This window comes from Periplaneta americana, chromosome 13, assembly GCF_040183065.1.
Source record: "Periplaneta americana isolate PAMFEO1 chromosome 13, P.americana_PAMFEO1_priV1, whole genome shotgun sequence".
Taxonomy (NCBI): domain Eukaryota; kingdom Metazoa; phylum Arthropoda; class Insecta; order Blattodea; family Blattidae; genus Periplaneta; species Periplaneta americana.
Window position 1 is genome coordinate 70,596,412 of NC_091129.1, and position 26,592 is coordinate 70,623,003.

At 33.5% G+C, this 26,592-nt stretch overlaps 1 protein-coding gene across 2 annotated transcripts in view; it reads left to right on the forward strand.

Annotated features, from left to right (window-relative positions):
- LOC138712024 (fibrillin-2-like) overlaps nucleotides 1–24,423 on the forward strand; it is a 603,403-nt gene extending 578,980 nt beyond the window's left edge. For both annotated transcript variants that reach the window (XM_069843407.1, XM_069843408.1), the window contains 9 exons: nucleotides 1–28; nucleotides 2,130–2,311; nucleotides 6,404–6,598; nucleotides 9,085–9,189; nucleotides 11,686–11,832; nucleotides 13,151–13,297; nucleotides 14,674–14,799; nucleotides 19,540–19,787; nucleotides 23,782–24,423. The exon at nucleotides 1–28 is cut by the window's left edge and continues 212 nt beyond it. In XM_069843407.1, coding sequence (XP_069699508.1) covers nucleotides 1–28; nucleotides 2,130–2,311; nucleotides 6,404–6,598; nucleotides 9,085–9,189; nucleotides 11,686–11,832; nucleotides 13,151–13,297; nucleotides 14,674–14,799; nucleotides 19,540–19,755 — 1,146 coding nt within the window. In that variant the 3' untranslated portion in view covers nucleotides 19,756–19,787; nucleotides 23,782–24,423. The remainder of the gene's footprint in view (nucleotides 29–2,129; nucleotides 2,312–6,403; nucleotides 6,599–9,084; nucleotides 9,190–11,685; nucleotides 11,833–13,150; nucleotides 13,298–14,673; nucleotides 14,800–19,539; nucleotides 19,788–23,781) is intronic.
- Nucleotides 24,424–26,592: the final 2,169 nt, after the last annotated feature.

Sequence of the window (26,592 nt, forward strand, 5' to 3'; positions counted from 1 at the left end):
TATAACCAAGTTGGAGATCAATGTATAGGTTAGTTGTCTATTAATTCTGCATTTTCCATTTTCCACATTTCACTGAATTAAAATGGGGATATATAAAACTATAATCATTTACCTTCTTATGTTACATTTCTTGACTTCAAAAATCTAGCTTCGATTACCATAACTGTCGTCAAGAATTGAACATAAAAATGTCAAAATAATTACCGTGTTCTGATATTCAAATATGATGATGATTCAGTGAGATACAAAAAGTAATTTTAAAACACGTGGAAAATTGTCTTATTTTATTTAATTATTTGTATTCAGAAAGTAAAACTACGTTAGAAGTATAAGAATTTGGTACCTGTACGAGCTTTTTGAGTGTTTATGCCTTGTTACAGATGTAAAACACCCAACATTTCAGAGTTGCCTGTATGTATCGGATCCATCAACAGAGGTAGGAGGGAAAGAGAGAACATATCTCTTAGATCTGTTACCAAGGATTAATCTCCAGATGAAGATTACATATCTAACGATAGTTTCCACTTTTCCTTGCCTTCATGATGATGGAGCCTATACATACGAAACATTGGATGTTTTAAATCTATGACATGATGCAAACACCCAAAATCTTGCACCTTGTTGAATGCATGGAAGTCTTAGAGGATGATCCAGACCACCCGTAACAGTCATTTCATTTGGAAACTAGTGCATTAAAATTTTCAAGACAAAAATATTTGACTAAAGGACATGTGAATTTTCACTTGAGCTTGATTTCGTCGGTCAGCCCCAACAGGAAGTGGGACCAGTGGTGTATCACTTAAAAATTTCAAATGGGAGTCGAGGTCAAATATGGTACCATTTTATAGAACTCATGAAAACAAATAACTATCATAGGAAGCATACTGTAGGCACTGTATTGCAGTCTCTAAAGGAAACACTGCTGAGCGAGCAAAGGGGAAGGAGTAGTTTACTTGTATCCACCCCTTGATAGCTGCTGCAACCAGATCTACACTCCTCTTAGCCAGATACCGGTACCTAATTTTATGTATGTACTATGTCAACATTAAATGGACTTGTCTTGTTTACATTTTCTTCTTGTAATATTTCTCAATATTAATGGCATTGCCTTTTTGTACCGGTATGTTTTCTCTTTGAAAGGGTAGGAATTAATAAATATGTTTCCTACGAAAGTTGTTTATTTTGAAGAGCTCATCAAATTTGACACCAACTCCCATTTTGAAATTTTAAAGTGATACCCCACTGACTCCACTTCTGTTATGGCCGATTAATGAAATCATATATATATTCACGAACTAAAATTTAGAACTCTTGATAGAAAAGAATGTTATTGTGTCACTTTACATATTATACCAAATTAAGAATGTTAAAGATGAATTTCATAAACATTTCATATTGAGACTTATTTATTTCCTATGAGAAGGCTTGTTATTCTATGCATAATAGCAGGGATATCTTTCTATGAACGTATATGAAGAGAATATAACAAATATACTGAATAATTTTTCATTTCAATAAAAATTTTCAAAATATATAAATGGCAACATCCACATAAAAATTGCGAAAATAAAATATAGGATTACATACTCCATTATCAGCCAACGTCGAAGTGTAAGAAAATTGAATGAATTCCTCAAATGTCATGGAGTTCATTCTTTCGATATCAAGTTCTTAAGTAGGTAGTATGAAATGATTATAATAATAAAGGAAGTGTGCACGAGTGTGCAAGTATCTACTTTTAATCTCTGCTGTATTTTGCCACTGATTTATCTCTTTTTTTCATATGTTATTATATTATGGTATCTCTCGCATCATGTCTACATTATATCAGAAATAGGTTAGCTTAAATGATATGGAATCTTTATTTCTTGATTGTGTACACAAGTGGGTTAGGATATGTAAAACAGCATATTGTTTTCTTTCATTTTATCGGTAACATGAGAAAAGATCTTTATTGCTTGCATGATATCAGAAATAAGCTAAAATATAAGACAGAATATTGCAGAATTACTAGGCCTATATATGCTATCAGAAATAGGTAGGCCTGTGACCTATTTTGTGTTGTGTACCGATATGTTAGTGTAATTTATGTAGGAAACATTTTATTTACAATGAAACATTTTCAATAGATATAAACGAATGTGTGGAGCAGACTGGCACCTGCCCTCCTCCTGGCAACTGCATCAACACACTGGGAAGTTTCAAGTGTATCTGTCCCCGAGGTTTCAAGCTGGACTCAACTGGAACATTTTGTACAGATGCAGATGAATGCACTGATGATTCCAAATGCCCCTATGGATACGGCTGTCAGGTAAATATAATTCGTCCTGAGTTACATATCGATACGAGTACAACATGTACGAAGATCATTTCAATTTATGTAAATTTTGTTCACTGATATCTAATTATTTTTTTTTAACTTCCTAACTATATGCAACTGGTAATTCTTCAGAAGAAGTGAAAAAAGAGAAGACAATTTTTTTATCTAATTACTACCTTCTGTGGCATGTATACACTTTGAAATACATGATTTTACTGTAGACTACGTGCCGACACCAAGTTTCCCCTTCTCCCTTCCTCATCATCTTCTCTCATTTCCTACATTACACTTACACGAACACTTAACATACACTCACCCTAGTACATGTCATAACTCTTCACAGATACACATTATGCGTAACATGGCCTACTGAATTGGTGTACAATTTGAAAATGGGTCACAGTCCTGCCATCTATTCGCAGCAGTGACGGCTCGTGGCTTTCTTGGATGGGTGTTCACAAAAAAAAATATTGGTAATGAACACACTGATATAGGCTATTCTCGTATAGGTGAATCACACGTCAGAGATAAACGGGTTCTAAAATGCATGTACCAAATCTACGCATATACACCAAAATTAAAACCATTAAACAAGAGTAGAGTAAAATTAATTCATAGGACTCACCTTCACTGCTGTTGTTGAAGATCTAGATTTATTTGTAGAGAAACTCCATGCGCCTAGTTTTGAGAGATGCAAATTTATCAATAACTCTAATGTTGTTAACAAGTTTTTTTTCTACGGCCAACATAGCCAATGTACTTAATCGCTCTTATGTCATTGTGCTACGGAGGAATATTTTAATCCTCTCTTAATTTAACACCCTCACAACTTTACACACGTGTGTTACTTACTTTGCTGAACAAAAGACAACAGAATCAGCACCCTCGCATAATGGTATTTTGAAAAGAAACAGTAAAGAGAGAAAACGAGGAAAGAGGGAGAAAGGAACAGGATGCCAGACCCAAGTGAGATGGAGCATCTCTCTCTCTCTGTTACTAGCACGTTAAGACTTGTGCGAGCCAGAGCTATTGTAACCATTGTAACAAACCAGAAAATATTCTCGCCTGAGGCTATTCCACCCTGCTATGGAAAAATCGTGCGAACTGCTGTCAATCTGTCCAATGGAGATTTAAAGACACAAGACACGAACGGGACATTCTTTCGAGACGAAATATGTAGGAACGTCATTACACATTGGAAAGTAATAGAAGTAATAATATTAATACAGTAATATGTACGATTATTGTTGGTTTTTAAGGTGTTCACGTGCTCCTGTGCTCATATAGAGGAACCGCCACTGATTCGCAGTATGCAGAACCCGAATCACGCAAAGTGAAGTGGGTAGGCATTAGACACACACTTTTCGGTTGAAAATACTGTACTTTCAACATAACAATCGAAAAATATTTACGTGTATGTTCTCATGCACGGCTCCATATACCTGTACAAAGTCCTCCCATTTCTCCTCTTCAAGATTTCTCCCCTAAACTTCACTTCACACATATGAATGCAAACATTACTATTCAAATCCAACACACGATTGCATCCAATATGAATTATTGGAGAACCGAAAAATGTCAGCTCAAATATGCTGATTCGTTTATTACCACACAATTAAGCAAGTTTAGATTAATTTACAATTCATGTTTGATTTTTAGATAAGCCAATGACCATACACTTATATCAAGTTTTTTTAAATTTTCAATATTAATGACTTAATAATCAGATTACAACTTTAGATTACACTGACTGTACGCTATTATTCTCATCAGACATCACCGCCAATGTTACTCCTTCCGTACTATCCATAACGTCTTTTCATTATACCATTGATAACGCTACCTCTCCCATTGAATTCCCCCTGGATCTCTCGAGGCGACAACACAAGAAAAAGATTTACCAACACCTGTCATGGTGGTCTAGTGGATAAGGTGTCAGTTAGAGGCTCCAGAGTTCAATGGTTCGAGTCTATTTCAGGTAAGAAATCCACAATAAACAAGTTGTATGAATTCAGCCTTCTGATTACAGAAACTTCACAGAGAAAGGGAAGAAAACACAAGAGATGAGAGAAAATTAGAGAAAAGAGAGGAGATGAGAGAGAAAGAGAGGCAGTGGAGGGGAAGAGAGAACTGAGTTGAGAAGGAGTAGGTGCAAGTGACATCTACAATGAAATTTTAAGCCAACAATCCTTCTTTCTTCACAGATGGCTCCCTCCCCAATCCTAAAACTCTCATCTTTCCTCAACACTCGAATGCTTCTTGTGTTGGGGGAACATGTGGCGTTGGTTCGCTTCTTCTGAAGAATTGTCACAAAACTATGTATTTTCAGCATCTCTGATGTCGAAAGATGAGTTTATATGACATCTACCTATATGTTTGCAGCGATTTTCATAAACCATAAGACGAATATTATTCATGCTCAGTTTCTAGAAGCCAACTCATCCACGAATCATCACACAGAATATCAGTTTTATTCAAGAACTAACGGATCTTTATTTGAAAAAATAACACAAAAATAATTAGGCTTACTCAAAGTCAATATTTCCTTCTTGAATTTTTTTCTTATATAAGACGAAATAATAAATGAAATGTAGAAACTGTTTGTTCCCCAAAATGTTTATGTGAGAGAAATTATCATCTATAGAATTATGCCGCTTAATTGATAACTTCCTTTAATAAGAACTTAACCAGGTGTAGATGAATAACAGAAAAATTAATGTACCCTTAGTGTCGGAGGGATATTAATTGTGATTTCTGTGACTGTTAGAAGATAACAGTTTTTATAGTCTTGCTTTCTACATCAACAAGCGTTTGCTTGAAGGTGGATATGCTTATTTCTATTACTTTTGTATTGTAGATTCATAATATATTGGGTTAGAGCTGGTAGAGCATTCCAGAAATAGAAATTTTACGACTTTAAATAAGAAAAAGATCTGTAAGAATGTTATTAAAATTAATTTGGCAAACCTTTACATACCGTGTTATCTGCAAACCAGAAGATCACTGGTTCGACTCTCGATGGGTTATGCATTTTCTCCATTGATCTAATCTCTCTGGCCGTACAATGATCTTTGGGTTTGTTAGAACTGACATTAATGCTGATTGTCTGTACAGGTGAGAGCCATACCACTGCCTTGTGATCCTCTGTGGCCTATAATGGGGATGACTTTATCTTTTACCTTTGCATTATAGTTGTTATTTTAATTGATTCATTATATCAATATGTATAATGATAATATACAATGTATATGTAATTTAATGACACAAATTTAACTTCTTACATGCAGCATAAAAAGAAAGTATTGTGTTGCTGAAAAAAAAATTAGGTTCACGAAAATACAAGATTTGAGCATTCCTGATACCGATGCTTGCCATCTGTTTGAAGACTATTTGACGTATTTGTTCATATTTAGTATCCACGAATCAGTTCATACAAAAAAATGCACATGAAATTGTAATCATTTTTATTAGGGAAATAAAAAAACTCTTAGCAATGACTTACTCCAAAACAAATCAGATTGTTTTTAAGTAGGCCTATAATCAATTTATAAGCCTAAATAAGACGATGTAGTTGTCATCTTGATATAAACGCATTTGTTACATGTGAGTGAACCACAGAAGTAAGGTCTAATACACCTTAAGCTTACATATCACTTTTAACATTTTTAAAGGCCGAATTTTTTTAATATAAAAATACAGTAAGTTTAGATATCATTACAATATGCATATATTGATAGATATTTTATGTAAATTTGAGTAATATTAATTACATACACCTGCTTAAACCATTAATGCATGAATGAAATCAAATATATTACTTATACAATGAATATCTTTGGTGTATATCCAGAAAACGAGAGTTTGTTCTCAAATTTGTATGCATATTAAATTACTTTAATTTATGTATGTAATTTGAATAACAATGCAATAAAATTAACTAGAAACAGTGATGCCATGCACAAAATTATAATGTAACTGAATAATTGTAAGACACGTAAAACATACAGTAAGAAAGTAGGTACCGGTATGTATTATCTGCAATATGCAAATTTTTTGTACTTTAATTAATTTTGGTTTCCCTAGAATGTGGTTGGCAGTTACCGATGTGCCTGTCCAGATGGTTTCATTCAACACTTTTACCGTAATGAATGTGTTGATGACAATGAATGCACCCAAAATCCATGTGGCTCTGGAACTTGCCATAACACATTTGGTAGCTATCGTTGTGGATGCCCCGATGGTTACCAGTTTGATACTGCTCTGGCTGTCTGCATACAGGTAACATCTTTCAGAACAGAGGTTCTTAATCTAAGTTTGAGACAAATTTAGATGTGCGAGACGTTTTAATAGATTTCTTTGAAGTGTGTGTCCATACATAACAATTATCAATACTGGTACAGTCCATAATGTAACATTTTTAGAAAATTGTTATTTATCTTATTACATCCTGAAAATCTTTTTATTACTATCTATTTAAGTTTCATACCAAGACAATTTTCGACATTTTTTTTTTAATCACCTGATATTTGTCAATAGAGGTTGCAAACATTGTTCTTCTCAAAAAAACCACATGTGCTGAAAATAATTTAAAATGAGGAAGAGCAAATGAATTATTTAAAAATATTCCCTTATTTATAATATTATGTAAGACAGGAACAGGAGCATCTGCAAAGAGGGGATTACCGGGTTTGAACCCCCTTTGAACATTTTGAAAAAAAAAAATAACATATTTAGATTTGAGCATTTTTTTTATCCATAATCGCTTCCTCTTCTCTAATATTTCACTGTCAGAGTAACAAAATCTACATCGACATAAGGCATAGTCCTCCTATCCCTCCTTTATTGTAGAGAGACCTACTGTGTACTACCGACCTTGTAATGAAATGAACCTGTCACAATATGAAATTTCATTTGTTGTGAAACATATTGAAAAGGTTGTTTTGACAGTTCTGCAATGCAGATGTTAAATATTATGCATTGTCGATTTTAAACTCATTTTAAAAACTGTATTCACTTGTTCGTTAGTTTGAGTTCTGACTTTACTGTGAAATGTTCATTTAATGTTTTGTGCATTTGACAGTTCATATTTTTAATATAAACTTCACATAATCGTTCTGGGTTCTTTGATAGGTCTAAGCGACCACAAAACTCAATTTTACAGTTTTTTAGCAAAAAGTTGCTTAGTGATTCTCGCGAGGTAAGTTAAAATTTCACACTGACAAGTGTTCCTTCACAGCAATAGCATAACGATGTTGTCACGAACATTCTTCCTGGAACTACTTTCACATCCTCCTGTGAAAACTCAGCTTATAATAATAATAATAATAATAATAATAATAATAATAATAATAATAATGATAATAATAATAATGATAATGATAATAATTTATTTTTTATTTATTTTATTTATTTAGAATATTAATGTGCGAAACAACAGCACAAGGCCAATTACAGTTTAGCACAAGATACAAACAAAACAACAAATGATGATGAGAATGAATGATAGAAATGGCAGTGAGATGAAATACAATCAATATAATAGTCTACATTAATCAATTGACCAAATGCAACAAAATAAATAGCACAAATAATAATTATTAAAATTAGTTTAGTGAGATAATTAAAATAATGACAATTGAATAGAATGAATTACAAATGTATTAATGAAATCAAATAAATGAAGACTGGAATAATATAAGTAATATTGTAAAGATATGAATTGACAAGAATAGTATAATACATATCTTGACAATGGCATAATAATAATAATAATAATAATAATAATAATAATAATAATAATAATAATACCGGGTAATAATAATAATAATGATGATGATGATGATGATGATGATGATGGTGATAATGCACCAAATTTGAAATACCGATAATGTAACTTGTAAACAATTTTAATAACGATCTCTCTGTGTACGCCACTGGTCAGGAATAATAGTGGGAATAATATGAATCTGATAATGAAAGTGAAACAGTGTAAATGGTAGAGAATAGGAAAGTAGGAAACACAAATGAGAGAGGTTAGAGAAATAATAAGCAAGTAATAAATAGCCAGGAGAGAAAATTTTATAAGCATATATGTAAATAGAGAAAGGGAAAATGAGCACACACAAAGAATGAGTAAAATTAGTGTAAAGATAATAGAGAAGGAGAGAGGTAGTATTGTAATAAAAAAGATACAGAAAGAGCTAGTACTGGGAAGATGACTTAAAGAGAGAGTGGAAAAGGATTGAAGTAAAATGAGGGAATAACTGACTAGGAGGAAAATATGAAGAGAAGTTACGTAATAATAGAGAATAGAGAATTGTAGGTAAAAGTAGAGGTGAAATTGGGTTAATTAGAATATGAGGGGATATAGACGAAATAAGAAAACTAATGAATTACTAAACTGAAGTTAAATTGTGAATGTAATAAAATAAATGTGATGATGGCATTGTATACAGAAATGTGAGGACCATCACTACATAAACACGAAACAAGTTGAGGACACTTGCTTTATACCTAAGTCAGGCTAAAATATGCTTAAATAAAAATAGAGTGCTTAAAAATCTAAGGGCTATGGGTTGCAGGGAAAGTTAAAAATGATGTTTTAAAAAATGGCACACATTACCAGTATATCTATTTTTATACTACAGTACTTTAATATAATATTTATCTGAAATGGATGATTATATAATGAGACACGCACAGAATAACGATACATTTCCCTTGTGTCATTGGATCATTCTATTAGTGAAACTTATCTACTCTAGGTAAGCGCTGGTTGTGCAGGTAGTCCGTGTGCTTTTGGCTGTACATCTCTTGGAGGCAACAACTTCCAGTGTGGATGTCCCACTGGCTACCAGCGAATTGGTCAGGTATGATTTGTCTTGTGAATCAGAACAATAACTTACAAGTGCATTTACTATTCATGAAAAAATTAATTCAGATTCATCAAATTAAATTTATCACCATACTGTGAATTCTAGCCACTGTGGAATTCACGGAAATGAAATATCAAAAATTATTTTCAACACACACACGCACGCACGCACACACACGCACGCACACGCTCGCACACACACACACACACACGTCCGATTTTGTTTTGTTTCCGAATTACAACAAACACCATCTCATTTTTATTCTTATCCTTTCAAGACATCCAGGTACTTGTAGGATTTCTTGAAAATTTTGTTGAATACATTGATGAAGTATATTCCATTGTTACTGATGATTGTTGTGTAGGTAATCCCTTTCAGATTTGGTCACAAATAATAATCCAATAGATTCGAGTTAGAGAGGGAGCAGTCCAAAAAAATTAGACCTGTCCATTTGTTAGGAAATACTTACTTACTTACTTACTTACCTACCTACCTACCTACCTACTTACTTACTTACTTAATTACTGGCTTTTAAGGAACTCGGAGGTTCATTGCTGCCCTCACATAAGCCCACTATTGGTCCCTATCTTGAGCAAGATTAATCCAGTCTCTACCATCATATCCCACCTTCCTCAAATCCATTTTAATATTATCTTTCCATCTACGTCTCGGCCTCCCCAAAGATCTTTTTTCTCCCGGCCTCCCAACTAACACTATATATGCATTTCTGGATTCGCCCATATGTGCTACATGCCCTGCCCATCTCAAACGTCTGGATTTAATGATCCTAATTATGTCAGGTGAAGAATACAATGCATGCAGTTATGTGTTGTGTAACTTTCTCCATTCTCCTGTAACTGCATCTCCTTGCTTTAGCCCACAGTGAATTGGAAACGCATCTGACAGAAACTGACCTATACGAACTCTGCTGTACATTTCACTGAAACACATTTTAATGAATCGAACTAGTTTCTTGGGAATACCAAATTCAATAAGAATATTATATAAAATTCTCTCTTAACCGAGTCATATGCCTTTTTGAAATCTATGAATAACTGATGCACTATATCCAGCCTTAAAATGGGCCCTACGTATTAAATTGACTCTCTATATGATATATTATTATCCCACGGCACTACAGTCACAAGTATCCACAGCCAAGCCCAGCATCTGCTATTTCCCTAGGAAATAGTCATCGAAATGTTTCTCACAGAATATTCACCAAGGCTAAGATATTGATCGTTATTTATAAATGATTGAATATAAATCCCTTGCACAACAGTCCTTGGAGGACTAAGGCTACAGCCGACTGCTGGCCTGATATCCACATGCCTCAGCAGAGATGAACGATCATCCAGCCAGTACCAGTACAGGGGTAACTTGCGGTTAGCACGATGATCCCCTGGCCATGTAGCTGACTTGAATAGAATTAGTTGTACAGATTTAATGGAATATGCCTAAAAAATTGGCTCTTAAAATGAAAACAAAGCAAAACTCGACATATGTTTATACAAACTAATTTTGATTTTATGCTTAGTCCAGCCTTAAAATGGGTCCTACGTATTAAATTGACTCTCTATATGATATATTATTATTCCACGGCGCTATAGTCATAAGTATCCACAGCCAAGCCCAGCATTTGCTATCTTACAGCCAACTGTGTAACTACCAGACAGAATAGTAGTGCTTCATAGTCAGTGCTTTAAGTCTCCGTAAGTGTTATTAATCAGCTTTGCTTTGACCAGAATTCATCACTGTTATGGCTCTACAATTTTTCTGATCATGAGATTGGATGGGTCCCGTTCCAGACATTACATGCTTGAAACTTTTCTTGGATATAGTTAACTACCGAACCTGGGAGCTAGTATTTTCTAGTTCATAGTCAGACAAGCTAACAACTACAAACTATAATACAGAGCTCCCACAAATGAGCTTTCCGGTTTCGAACACATGTAACTTGTGTTCAATAAAACTCAGATACATATGGTAAAACTGATACCAATAACTTACTTACACTAATAACTGATTGCTTAACATAAAATTAAGGATACATAAAGTGTTTCTCTCCTCCATAGCAGCCATTTAGTCTCGACAATCAACAAAAGTTATTACGTAGCAGTCTTAACCATATATGATATACTAAAACAAGAATTTTTGAGTTTCTCTTTCTATTGGTGTGAATTTTAAGTGTCTGTGTTTCATTAAGCATAAATTACATTTGTTCAAAACCGGAAAAGCATAGGTAGGAGTGCTATATATTCTTATTTATTAATATTGACAGTGTAACTTGATGTATTATTTAGATTTTAAGATATGAATCGTTAAAAGTAATAATTTTATTCTTCCTTATGCCATTTCTATTTTACACATTTTTAATCAATCTGATAACCTAAATGATAATCATTAAACATGCCATAAATTACTCTCATGGAACTGACTTACTGTATATTTCCAGATTGTACTTAATGAAGTATTTTTTCTTCCCTTCAGGGCCATTGCCTGTCAACAATCAACCCTGTAGCACACAGTTATACAGGAGAGGACATAGGCAACGTACCCACTTATCCAATAGATTCTGAACATTACCAAATACCACAAGACAAACTCATATCTACTGAAGGTTGTTTCTCCTGTAAGGTATGTTGGTATTTGTATATTTGTTTTATTTCAGTCACTCAAAATTATTTGCATATACAGGATGAGTCATAAGTATGTTTGGAAAACATGTGAGCGTGCTCCTGGATAAAACACAAGAACAATTCCTCATAGGGAAATTTTACGAAAAAATTCTTACTTTCTGGAAAAATGAACAATTCAAAGAGTGATGGATTGAATGCGGTGGCCCAGTGTCTTAGCCACCCAGATCACCCGACTTCACCCCATTAAATTTTTATATTTGGGGTCATTTGAAGACTGTCGTCTATGCAACACCAGTGAATGATGAAGAAGAGCTATTGCAACTTGTTCAAAACTCATGCCATTTGATCTGTGATGATGTGATGTTTGAGAGAATTCGCCAGTTGTGTGTACGTCGTTCTCAGGCATAAGTAAACATTAGAGGGGGACACATTGAGCACCCTTTGTAAACATTAAGTGACGATGCCATAACTTACATCTTTCAATCAGACTTTTGTGTTACCGGTAATTATTTTTATTTCATCCAGGAACACTCTCATTAAGTTTCCAAACATATACTTATGACAGAATCAAAATAAAAAGAACAAAAATACTCCTTTCAGATACTTATAAAATAAAGTCAGTATTTAAAATTATTTTGTCCATTTTTCCGGACACTAAGCATATTCCGTAAAATTTCCCTATAAGGAAATTGTTCTTGTGTTTTATTCAGGAGCACTCTCACGCGTTTTTCAAACATATTTATGACTCACCCTATATAACAAATATGCTGAATGACTGCTGACTTTCCTTGTTTGAGATCGGGGTTCAGACACTGGTAGTTCAAGTAGAATGTGTGATACAAAAGATGGTGTTGAAATAGATTTTCTTGGGGTTCTACCATTCAGCCAATTCTCTATCATCTCATTATTAACACCATATTGAGGAGATGTCTTATCTTGCAACGTAACATAACCTCTGGCTTCATATCTGACTGGTAACTTGAACTGAAAAGAGATCAAGATAAAGTTTAAAAATTAAAAAAACAAAGGAAATAATGAACAATTATAGTGTGATCTTTTGTGATTAAAATTTTGAAGTCGATCTTGCTTTAGTTTTCTTTTGTGACAATGAACAGCATGATTCTGTTATTAACTATAATTGTGATTTAATATTTTGCTTCGTGAAGCATTACATATTTACTAAGAAAAAAAATTAAGAAATAATTTTTTATTTATGGATGGTACTGAAATTTTTAGACAAACAATTTAATCAAAATGCTATCATAATTTTGTCTTAGTGCCTGGCATGATTTATATATTTCATTTTTTGCTGGTAGGTTAATGGTAAAAATCGTCACAGACGATCACTTCGTGGATTACCTTTATCATCAGGCTGGAACAGCACATATATAAGTAATGCATTAAATGATAGTGCAACTCCTATTATCAAGAAGCCCACTGCTTCATCTAAGTCACATCATAAGGTAAGCACAGAAATTAATTGAACATTTTCCATCCTCTGTGTCCTGTAATAATGGTTACTGTATTATTTCAAATTATTTTCGAAATGTACAGTTTACTTTACTTTACTGTACTGTCTTATTATTATTATTATTATTATTATTATTATTATTATTATTATTATTATTATTATTATTATTATTATTATTATTATTATGATCATCATCATCATCATCATCATCATGTTTTTATTCCATGTTATTATTAAAGGAAAAAAAAAATGCATAATAAAATGACAAATCTTTGGAAGTTATTTATTCTAAAGATCAGATTTTGTAGTCTTTCATTGGCTTCTGTTTCAGAATAAAATTGTTAGTATCGGTAGTTAAAAAAAAAAATGTTAGTAATTAGTCTTACATTGTGCTGTTGTTGTTGTTGTTGATTTAAAATAATGACCATTATGTATCATGCAATATTTTTTCTAGTTTTTTAGTAAAGCGCATGGAGATTCTCGTCTTCCTAGAATATTTCTATCAGTCCTTTGTAGAGCAAGAGATGGTCTTTATTAACTAATACGGTATCCTGTTTACCTTGAAGCCTTTGCGTTAGTTATTCTTATGTAATGTTAAACATTGATGTCTAGTAAATACGGTACACGAATTTCAGCTATTACATTCTTTCAGTTCAATTTATTAAGCGTCATTTCAATGTTTCGTACTTTGTCATACTTTTATTCAGTTTGGCTTCTCATTCTTCTTTTCTCATGTCATTAAAGAAGTTTTTGTTGGACTTCGGTTCTTCGTTCAATGGTGTTTTGTGTATAAGTCTAGCTACTGTAGACCTACTGGTGGCAGATAAATCTGTTATTTCATTGTCTTTTAGACCTACGTGTGTTGGTATACATTTGTCCTATTTCATTTTTCAGACTGAATAATACCTGGGTTATTTTTCTTATTTCTGTTAGATCTACTGGTATTGATTCTGCAGAATGAAAGATAATTGATTTTAATGCTTCTTTAAGGCCTGACAAAATCATTACCGGTACTTAAAGATGGTTATTCTCTATAACAAATGTTCTGTGATACTTTTGATTGTTTTTGTTTCGTCCTCCAAGTTTGAACATTCATTGTCAACGGAATATGTTGTGCAAAGAGTTACAGTGTACTGCAACTAGTGTTTTTTCCTTAATTTTGAGATTCGTTGATATTAGAAGTAATTACCGTATTTTTCTACTGGTTATCTTTTATGCAATGTCTCATTTGGTATTTGTCTAATTTTGCCAATAGGATATTATTTTGTAAACTTTGTTTCTATAAAGATTACCTAGACGTTTTTTTGTTATTGTAATAATTTCTATTTTAATCTTACTTACATAGCTCTGTTTCTCTGTCTGTAATAGAAGCGAAGTGTACACAGAAAGAGGAAAGTAAGACATCACCACAACGAGAAGATGTTGTATCTAAAACTCAGTTCAGCACAAACCAAACATCGAATGAGAATAGTAAAACTTCAACCAGCTGTGAAGGTGGGTTTTACGTTTTAATGTCTCTTAAAAACATTATGCAAATTTATTGGTTCTTTATTAAGGTACAAATAACTTCAAGGCCACCTGCGTAGCTCAGTCAGCTGAGGCACTTGTCTGCCGATCAAGTGTTGTGCTTTGGCGTGAGTTTGATTCCTGCTTGGGCTGATTACCTGGTTTTTCTCCAATCGTAAGGCGAATGTCAAGTAATCTATGGCGAATCCTCAGTCTCTTCTCGCTATCATCTATCCCATCGACGCTAAATAACCTAATAGTTGTAATGAATATGAAAGTACATAATAAAACATTCCGCTCCCCCCCCCCCCATTTAAAAAAATCTACACTTCGTTTAAATCTCATTTTTTCTCAATATGACACTAAAGCAATACACTGATTGTCATTTCTATACTAAAACGTAATTCATTATTAATATTACCAGATCGAACTCCCCTCCTCCAGTGTTTTTCCCTTTGTGGCCTGACTCCAAGTTGGCATGTATGTTGACATTTTATTAAGTCAACTGCCATTATACAAGGAGCGCAGTCAATTGAGTGACTTGGTGGCCGGGATTCCACAGTAATGTGCACAGTAATCTGTACAGAAATATGCACTGTTGCTAGAAGAATTTACTAAAGAGTATATCTGTTACAGAATATATCTGTTATGGTAACAATTAATATTAGAGGAGAAAAATTCGCTCTGCGCCGGGGATCGAACCCGAGTCCTCGGTTCTACATACCAAGCGCTCTCACTATTGAGCTACGTCGAAGTCCAATCCTTGTATAATGCGCTCCTTGTATAATGGCAGTTGACTTAATAAAATGTCAACATACATGTCCAACTTGGAGTCAGGCCAGAAAGGGAAAAACACTGGAGGAGGGGAGTTCGATCCGGTGCTGTGGTTTGGACTTCGGCGTAGCTCTATGGTGAGAGCGCTTGGTACTTAGAACCAAGGACCCGGGTTCAATCCCCTGTACTGGAGCGAATTTTTCTCGTCTAATATTAATTATTACCATAACAGATATTTTCTGTAGGACCAAAAAAAAAAACAATAATCTTAGTAATCCATTATGCTTTCAGCATTTGCATTGCATTTTAACTGGTGTGGTAAATAAGTGAAGCTAATTTTCCTAATACGAAAGATAATTTTGAAGTTTGCATAAAATGGTCATCTTATTTACTGCATAAACTATATGCGAAGGAAGATTATGGTAATTAGAATAACATCGTTTATTTCTCATATCCTTATTTCTTATCTCTCTTCCCATGATTTTAACACAGCGACAACTACTTTTGCAGTCGAAATAGTTGGACACAATTAACGGACAAAATATTATGAATTTTTAAAACCTTAAACTATTGTGTTATAGAGGATTATGATAAAAGCTGAAAAAAGAATCTCTTTTGATTGATGCACTGATGATGTTGTAGGCTCTACATCTAAACATTTTTTTCATATTACTATTGATTAAGAATTTATAGTTGACACAAGTTACGAATATCGGCTTTTGTCTAAAACAACAGCACTATATGCATAGATGCAGTAATCAGTGGCGTTTAATAACCACCACAATATTTATTATTAGGGCCCCAAAATTTCCGACTGTTCTAACTTAATTTAATTTCTTTCTTCAATTTCTCATTCTTTTTTCTATTCTAATACTGATACACAGTGCTGTAGTTGGTAACAAATTTTAGGGGGTACTGTTGAAATCTCCTTAGTCAGACTAGGCTTTATATGGACTCGTACTGCACTTCTTGTCCAAGATTACTTCTCGTCATACAGTCTCCTCTGCAGACCTCCTTCCAGATCGCAGCCACTATTACTGGAGGCAACCCACCTAATAGAAAATATCTTCCCAAATTAACTGAATTTTTCACTCAACTGAGCTGCAACTGTATTTGATTTTTTGAGCACATATTACATACAAAGTATAATAAAATTTGTCAAAGAAAATGTTAAAATTGTTGTGACCCTGTAATTCATTTATCGCATCATGGATTGCTAGTTCTAATCTATGTTGTTGTTGTTTTCTAATGCCAGGCGTTTGACATTAGAAAACAACAACAACAACAATCTATAGTTCGCACACTCAATGGCAACATCGCAAGAAGATCAAACCATATTTTTAAGAAAAACTTAATCAAAACCATAGAAAATCAGATTCTGTATTATAGCACCCTTGATCGACTGCTAATTGTGTCTTTAAGTTCAATTATGTCCCAAAAGAAAGAATGCACAGGTGTACTTTCTGTCATTACACATTTTAAACGTGACCAGTACAGGCTTATTGCTGATAGTTGTTGTTGTTTTCTAATGCCAGGCGTTTGACAATGAAGTCATTTGACCTCTTGCACTCCAATATTTTTCAAAGATATTATCATGGTCAGCCACTGAAGCACAGATTTTGAGGTGTTCCGAATCCATTTCTTGGTTTGAGTTGCACAATAGGCAGTTAGGAGACTGATATATTCCAATTCTATGCAGGTGTTTGGCCAAACAATCATGGCCTTATTGCTGATAGTAGTTGATTCGTCTACCATAACATTGAATTTAATAGGGCTATTGTTTGAAATTATATACTTGGCTATTCTAATTCTCATTTCTGTATTGTATTGTATTGTATATATTTACATTGCATGGTATTTGTACATGGCTTCACAGCTAGAATATGGAACCTGTAAAAAAAATCTTAATAGTACTACAAAGTCTTAATTAATTATAGTCACAATCTAGTTGAAATATACAGAAAAGTTTTACAATATACTAATACAACACAAAGGTTTAGATCGACACTTAATACAAGACAGAAATATTCATGCAGTGTTGTTGAATGTCACAAATTCACCTACAGAATAGAAGGCGTGAGAAATTAGGTACGGTACTTCTTTACTTTGGCCCTAAATAAACTTATTTAGATCCAAGATATTAATGCGGCTAAATTTGGAGTGTAAAATTCTGTCCAAGTCAGTGTTTCCATTTAACTGCTGAACTTCAAAGTCTGCTAGAAAATCAGTGAGTGATCTACCAAATTCTTCACTTTTATATGCTAATTTAAACTCTAATAGTTGTTTCATACTGCATTGCATTCATCTTGTCTACTCCAGTTTTTAAAGACTTGTTATTAGCAACACTCATAATCTGTTCTGATATTGTATGATTACGTATCTTTATCCGCACATCATTTTTCTGTTTCTCCTTAGTATTTCCAAAATCTCTAACATCACAATCGACCCACTCTTTGGCTGATTTTAAAGCAAGTGCCTTGGGATGGACCTAAGCCAGCTTACAAACTTGAACACACGTAGAACAACCTAGTTTTTCCATTTCTTACGACCAACCAGCTGTTTTCTTTCTTAAAATAGGCTAATCGTATTGAGCTAACCAACATAATGGAAAATTTGTTGGCAGAACTTTTAAATTTTCACTTACTTCGCCTGACTCCTACTAAAACAGCTACTAAACAGTTAGCCATCCTTCAAATCTAAGTCTCGTTGTATTCTGGGAAATTTTGTACATCTGACATCTGTCACTATCACTTTTTTCATCGTGAACACTACGTCCTGTTTCTTTTCTTTTTGAAATTCTCAACCAGTTAAGCAAATTCATTATAACACACAAATAAAGACTCCAATGTCGACTATGAGAATAGTTGAACACTTTCGACGTTCCACCACTATCATGAACGCACGAAAAGTAACATATTTCCCTCCTCTAGCAAACTGCTAACATTACGCATGAGAGAGTTTTAAAATTAGCGAATCACTGCAGCAGAATTCTTGAGGCGCCACATCATAAGATTAGTGTTATTAGTGTTATGCGAATCAGTGTAGCAGATTTCTTGAGGCACCATGCCATAAAGTTAATGTTAATTACTTATAGAAATACCATGGTGATATGCAAGCTTGAAATAAAATTAACAAATCACAACTATTCCTGAAGTACCAGACCATGGTTTTCGATAAAACAAAGAATGGACAAGCGTTTAAGCAAAGATTATGAGATGCCAGCAGTTACTTTTGTGCCAGATATAAAAAACAAAATGTTTTTCAAATAGCTAACATCCTCCATTTCAAAATATATTAAAGACTATTAATATTTGAGGAGAAAAATTCGCTCCGGCACCGAGGATCGAACCCGGATCCTTGGTTCTACGTACCAAGCGCTCTGACCACTGAGCTACGCCGAATTCAATCCACAGCACCGGATCGAATTCTCCTTCTTCAATGTTTGGTGGGTTCGATCCCTGGTGCCAGAGCGAATTTTTCTCCTCAAATATTAATTGTCAATATTACAGATATTATTCTGTAGGACAAATTAATAAATTTATAATATTAAAGACTAGTTAAACATAATTAATATATTTTCGAGTCTGTATTTTTTGTCAGTACGGTAACAACAAGTTTTTATTTTAGACAGCATGACGTACAGGCCCAACTACAGCACTGCTGATATATGATATAAGGAAGAAACAGCTTTCTTCAATTTCTCACTCTTTGTTTGTTGTATTCTAATATTGATACATGATATAAGAAAGAAATAGCTTGGATGTATCTACATATGGACCCTAAAAGATTGCTACAGAATACCTGTCCGATTTTCTGTCTTCTTTTGTTTCCTTCTTTCTTCACGGTATATCTTTACCTGCGTCTTTCAACGTCATTGTTTTTCTAGTATCGAGAGTCAGAACTGTGTCTCATATACAAGAAATTAACAACTCTTTTTTGTTTCTCTCAAATCAGAACGATTTTGAATATGTGATCTCAAGAGGAAATGAGAACGGCCAGTTTGAAATGGTGAAGAAACATGGAGTGTGGGCACTGCACTTCAAACGAAGACTCAAGCATCCCGGCACCTTTGATCTCATTATCGACAGTCACCCTATCAAATATGTCAGCAGTAATGACACATGGGAGAAGCCGCTCTCCCTTCGACTGAGACTTGTTGTCACACAGTAGCTTACCCCAGCTCTGCATAGCTTGCATTTTGGGTAAGTCATGTCTATCAGGACTCTTAAACACGCTATATTAACATAATCTTAACAGCAATGACTATACACTGATATTTTTGTTCACATATGACGAGAGTAAAATTATATTTTATCTGCGAGTGGAAAGTTTAGAGCTCAATGCAAAGTCAAGAGTGATAATTTCCATGATCATATAAAATCTGTTTACTCTAGTGTGCTATACAATATTTTATCCTGGTATCTAAATTTGATTTTAAATTGTGGGCCTAGGCCTTCTGTTTGTAAAGAAGTTATAAATGAATGAATGAATATATGTATGATTTTATTGTTGATAATGTATTGGTTGTCATAGGGAGAGTAATTTGAAGAATTTTAATTCACTGCTGTGAATAAAGCCATTGCTTAGGTTGATAAGGACAGTGAAATAAAAAACAGTTTAGATACCATTCATAGATAAAAGCAATTATATCCAATACAGAAAAAAGTAAACATTCTTTTGACAGTTACATAATCACTGATGTACTATTAAGTTATTCAATTAAATAACGACTTCACTGCGTTAACATTATACATTTTTGGTGTTATGTTATCTGATTGATTAGTTTCGATGTTGTTTTCATCATCCTCTGAAACACACTCTTTTCGATACAATCATGAACAATAAGAAACCGAAAGATAGCTTCACAGTCTAGTATATACAGTCACGAAGCTCAATACGTAATAAATATGCATCCATAGATAGTTGCTAACCACTAGGATCGCTAATATCGCCTCATTACAGATAATGCGAAATAGTACCTGCACAGTCTATTTTTCCTAGCACCCTCAAAACTCAAGCTTCGTGACTGTATATACTAGACTGTGATAGCACTGTAACTCACTAGGATTCAGAGGATGATGCAAACAACATCGAAACTAGTAAATCAGGTAACATAACACCAAAAATGTATAATGTTAACACAGTGAAGCCGTTATTTATTTACTGAAATAACTTAACAGTACCTACATCAGAGAAAAAAATTAATAAATAAAAAATGAATTGACGAAAACGTGTGGAAACAAAATATCATTTAAAAATATTAACAAACAATAAATGAAATGATGATATTGTATAGCAATAATAATAATAATAATAATAATAATAATAATAATAATAATAATATATAATAAAAATTGCGTAATAAAACAGATGAATAAATTGAGAATACAGTAGACCCCCGATTCATTGGACTAACAGGGGCTAAGGGGTGCCCGTTAAATCTGAATGTTCATTAAATCGCGAATTTTTAAAGGGTAATGTTTTATAATACAATAAATACAATGAGACACTATACGGTATTAGGGTCCGATTATAAATACAGTGCTACAGTAAAAAAAAACATCGTTTTAGTGATAAAAGAAACCCTTTCTGTTAGTTACTGATGGTCCAAAAGAATATGCAAGCACTTATTTACTGATAGAAGGTTGCTGTGAACTAGTAGGCTGAATGAAGAAAGTATTCTTCAGTTGCTTTCCAATTGCATGCTGTTTCTTTATTACTAATGATCAAAACTGCCTAAAATAGTCTATAAATAGAAATTTCAAAATATGTCCGTTAAACCCAAAGTCCGTTAAGTCGTGGGTCTACTATACTAGAAAATTGTATGAAATTGCAGATACTTAAATATTCTTATTTATTATGTGTTGCTAGTCTGTAAATTGATATAGACTATAGAAGTATATATTATTATCTCTTGTTCTCCTATATGCTTAATTATAGTTCAAACCAGTGGCGGCTCGTGATAAAATATTGCGTGTGTTCACAATTTTGTGTTCCAAAATCGAAGAGAGTTTGAAATCGTACATTTAGCCTAATATGAAATGTCATGATTCCAATATTTCACTATCGAAAAAACCGTATATAAATTCAAAACAACATGTAATAATGATGATAATAATAATGATGATGATGATGATGATGATGATGATGATGATGAAACCCAGTCTTTTTATTTCCAATTTTTCCTGGTAAGCCAGTTTACCCAGTTCTTTACTGTTCAAAATTACTTGAACAGAATTCATTGTTTACGTTTGTTAAAAATTAATACATACCACAGTGCCGTTATTTACAAAAGCGTGTGTTCAGTAATATATTTTGATTCACAACACACTGATACACTATAGCCTATACCAGTACTGTAATCCCATTCACATAGATTGATTACGGTGAATACATGCCAGTAAATATTATTCTTAAATAATATACCTCACATACAGATATTTAAATTTATACCACCATCACATTCAGCCAGCACGTGTTTGAAAGCCAAACTATGCTATAGTATAGTAATTCACAAACTACACTCTCGTAGCAGCACTGTACACACACCCACATAAAGTAAATGTTCTGACAGTGAGATGCTGACACCTATAGGCTATTAAATTTCCTCCTCGAGATATAGCACGTGAACGATAGGCATCGATGCACCTGACATCCGTAGGATAGATTCACTGTTCACTTAACGCTTTGTGCTCTTGACGAGTCATATGCAGCCAGTGAAAGACAATTTTCTTCCGCGCATGCGTGAAATTCCTGTAACCTTCTTGAAAAGAGCACGGCTTGTACGTGAATGGATGTTAAGAAGTTTATGCAAGATGCGGGAAGTTTAAAATACTCGATTCTGATATACATCCCCACTACGTCAATACGGTATCAAAATAATAAAACTAGTCGTGCATTAATGGAAACAAGGTGTTCACATGCTCGTGTGCTCTTATTGACGCACCGCCACTGGTTCAAACTGCTATACTTTGCTGCACATTTCCTACATATGGCAAGAGCCAATAGCGGAGCATTGTGACATAGCAATATCATTGTCTCTTACGAGAGACAGAGAGAGAGAAAGTCTTCGCGTTCTGAGAGCATCTCTAATGATGTACTGAGATATGCTAACACGCAGTTAATAAGTAAATTCAAATACATAGGACATTATATAAGAGTGCTATCCATCCCTTATTAACAGGGATTGTCCTTAAATGGAATATTTTGTCCCGAATTTCGCATATTGGTAAAAACTGAACTAACTACAGTGAAATAAAATAATTCTGTTAACAATGTATCCTGCAACTATAGAAAGTCATTGTTAATGTAGCAAGTCTTGTCAACTGCTCTAATTTCTGTTGCAACCATGATAAATTCATTATTCTTTTTTTTTTAAAGTTGGTGGATTTGACTTACTAAAGGACCTGTAGTAAAATATCTCACGTGTCTAGTATTTTGAGTGTAAAAAAATACTATAGGTCTATGTTGTTAAAAAACTTGTGTATGTTCAGAGAAAGTCAAGCTCGAATCTAATTAATAAGGTTTAATTAAAGAAAGGAATCTCGTCAATAAGTTAATTACTTTTAGAGCTGTCACTATTTAAATTTAAGAATGTATCTTAAAATCAGTAGGCCTACTTCAGGAAATAAGGAATGAAGTTGAGCCTCTAGGGCTCTTTAAATCTGCAGTGTTGCACTGAAATGTTTATTTCTCGAAAACTATTTATCAGACTTACGTAAAACAAACATTATTATAAACCTCAAGGATTAGAGCATAAAACTGGCCATTTTTGGTCACTTCAAGTGGCAAGTCATATCCTTCATAGTTTTTTCAGAATAACATTTGTTGGTTGTTTGAAATAGGAGTCATTGTATTTATGAACTGTTGGAGACTTCATATTTCAACACATAATTGTCACACCCAAAACTCCACCATACATCATCTTCTTCTTCTTCTTTTCTTCATGGAGAGCCCAATGGCCTGTTCTACTTCAGAAATTAAACTCACAACCTTATTCTTTGTCTTCTGACTCTGAAGAATATGAGTAATAGTAAATTATATTACACTAGTGAGCTACCAACCCTACCTAGTGCTCTTCTTCCTGGATTTATTTTCAGAGTTTTCTGTCTCCTATACCCTTACCAGTACTCTACCATTCTCTGAATAGTGATTTTTTGAAGTTCTTAAATTGTAGGTGCATTTTGTGTTTTTCAGCTGCCCTTCGACATCATCCAAGATGCTGTTCTTGCAGACTAAGGGTAATAAAGTCAAGAAAAAAATATATACCATGAAATGTGTTCCAGTTGCAGTCCAGTGTATTTGTTGCCCTGCATATACTTCACTGCCACTATTATTAACTAAATGTTTTCTTCTGTCTTTTATGTATTTTAAATAACAATGAAACTGTTGAAAGGAGTATATGCCAAGTGATAAAGTATTATATATTTGTTTTCGTTTCTTTTAAAGTTATACATAAATAGTGACTATTTATAACAGTGTAGGTAGTTCCTTTATATAATGTCTGTGTAAAATATATAAAGTGATAATACTTGGTGTGGCAAAGCTCTTTTGTACAGATCTATGATAACGCTTCTTAAACACTACTTCTTATATTGCCAAGCATAATTCATGTATTAGGTTATTTTATACAGAGCCAACTTCTTATTTTTACCGTTGTGTTCATTTGTAATGCAGTTTTTCAATACACATTTCATATTAGGTGCCTTCAAATGTCAAATGTGCATTAATGTGAGTTATTTGTTTTTCTGGTATTTGGATAAAGGAGGTACTTAACTGTAAAAAGGATGTTATAAAAAGTCATTGAAATTTAGTAAATTTAGCTGATAGTAAAACTAATTTTATGAAATTTTTTTTGCATGTGCAGACCTCCAATCCTAGTAAGCCATATTTACTCACATAATTTTCAGGAATTGCAATTTGAATATCGGTGTTCTGGTTTTTCACAATCATATGTATCAATGTACCGGTATCTTTGTGTTTTTTTACTGGAGGTCTATGGTTTAAATAGGTGTTCATTTTCAGAATTTGATCAGATATTAACAATGTCATCCGTAGTTCTTTTATGAATTTCTCTCAAATATTTTTTTCTGTCATCTCTTGATTACTGAAGTTTTCACTCTCTTACCCATACATAAAAATTTAAATGTCATAAGAAAATATTTGAGGAGCATTGTTTCAAAACGTATTAAGTCCCCCAGTGGATGAAATTAAATTTGTTACTTTCTATTTATTTTTATCTTTCATGCTGTGAAGTCTGATGGTTCCAAGTCATATTTGTATACTGTGAAACCAGTACTTAAAAATGGTTTTGTGTAGTGTTTTGACAACTTCTCCCGTTTACGATAATCCAGTTTTTTGTCATTCGTGTAAAAAAATTGTAAGTTGCACATAATACGTTTTGAAACGATGCTCCTCATTTAATATTTTTGTATGTAACTTTTATGTTTTATACGGGTATGGGTGCTAAATTTTTTAAATTCCTATTCTGCCTTTTCTGGTGTCTCATTCATGAGAATTTACAAAAATAAATAAACGGAAATATTCCTGCTATTTCGATATCACGTCTTTCAGTGTGAATTTAAATACTCGTGAAAATTATGTGAATAAATGTGGTTCCTTTATTACTGTACTATGCGTTATGATTAAAATTTTCCTTACCAAATTCTTCATATTCTAATATATTTGTAGTAGAAGGAAAATAAAGAGTCTGCAGAGATAGCATGTAAAAAAATGCAATAATTGAAACAAGCAGTCCCTGCTGACTTTATTGGTTATGTAAATTACTCCAAGTTATAGCTGTTCCAATAGACATCAACAGCTGTTAGTGTAGGATTTCTTTTTGGGGATAGGGGGAAGGTGTTTCAATCAGATTTTGTGCTCTATTATAAAATTGAAAAAAAGGTTCCATTATTTAGAGAGGAGAGTAGTATGCATGAAAACAAGAAATAAAAGTCCTATAAACATGGGTTCTTGTTGTTTAGTCAACTGTCCGAAGACAGGTTTGAACCTCATAAGTGACACCAATAAGGCATCACTAATGAGGCAACTGAGCCAGGAGATAATGAGGTAGATTGGCCAGTTCCTTTCCCCCTCCATTGCATACATTACTGATTAGTAACATACAGTATTACATTAATCAGTAATGTGTATAGAACTGAATATTTTTAGTTAAAAAGCGATAGTAAACTTAACAGTCTATTTTCGTAAGGACTATTTTAATTTAATGCATTTTTTTTCGAACATACATGGATCATTCAATAACAATTAGTGGCAACAATGTTTGCGTGTGGCGCTATCAGTGGTAAATGATGTAAGTTGATAACACTGAGAAAGAAGAGCATCTGATGTTTGTGTGTTATCTGTGAGTTTGAAGGCAATAATCTCATTTATAATATTATATTTGTAGTGAGTTTAAATTGTAGATTGTTATCTTTAGTGTTCTAAAATGTTTATCAAATACGAACAAAGATGCTTCATTAAAATTCAGATTGCAAGAGGCAAGAATGCTCGACAATGCCATACAGCATTACTGGAAGCTTGTGGTAGAGAGACTTCATCATATCGTACCGTGGCTAGGTGAGTATATAAATTTCGCAATGGGAGGGAAGATGTTCATCAAAAACATGGACCTGGCAGACCGCAATCGGCAAGTGATGATGTGCATGTGAACACTGTAAGAGCACTGCTGGAAGAACACCGTTGATGGACTTGTATTGAACTAGCAAGGGAAGTTGGAATTGCTCCTGGTACGATTCTTGACATACTTGAGAAGTTAAAGATGAAAAATACAAAATGGAATTCCCCAGGGCTCTGTTCTCAGTTCAACACTTTTTAATGTCATGCTGTATGATATCTCAATACAGTTACCTGCAGACATAAAAATTAGTATTTATGCAGATGACATCACCATCTGGTCCACACACTTTACTCCAGAAGTTGCCAGAAGTTTATTACAAATGGCTTTAAATACAATTTCTAATTGGGTCTCAAAATGGAATCTCACCG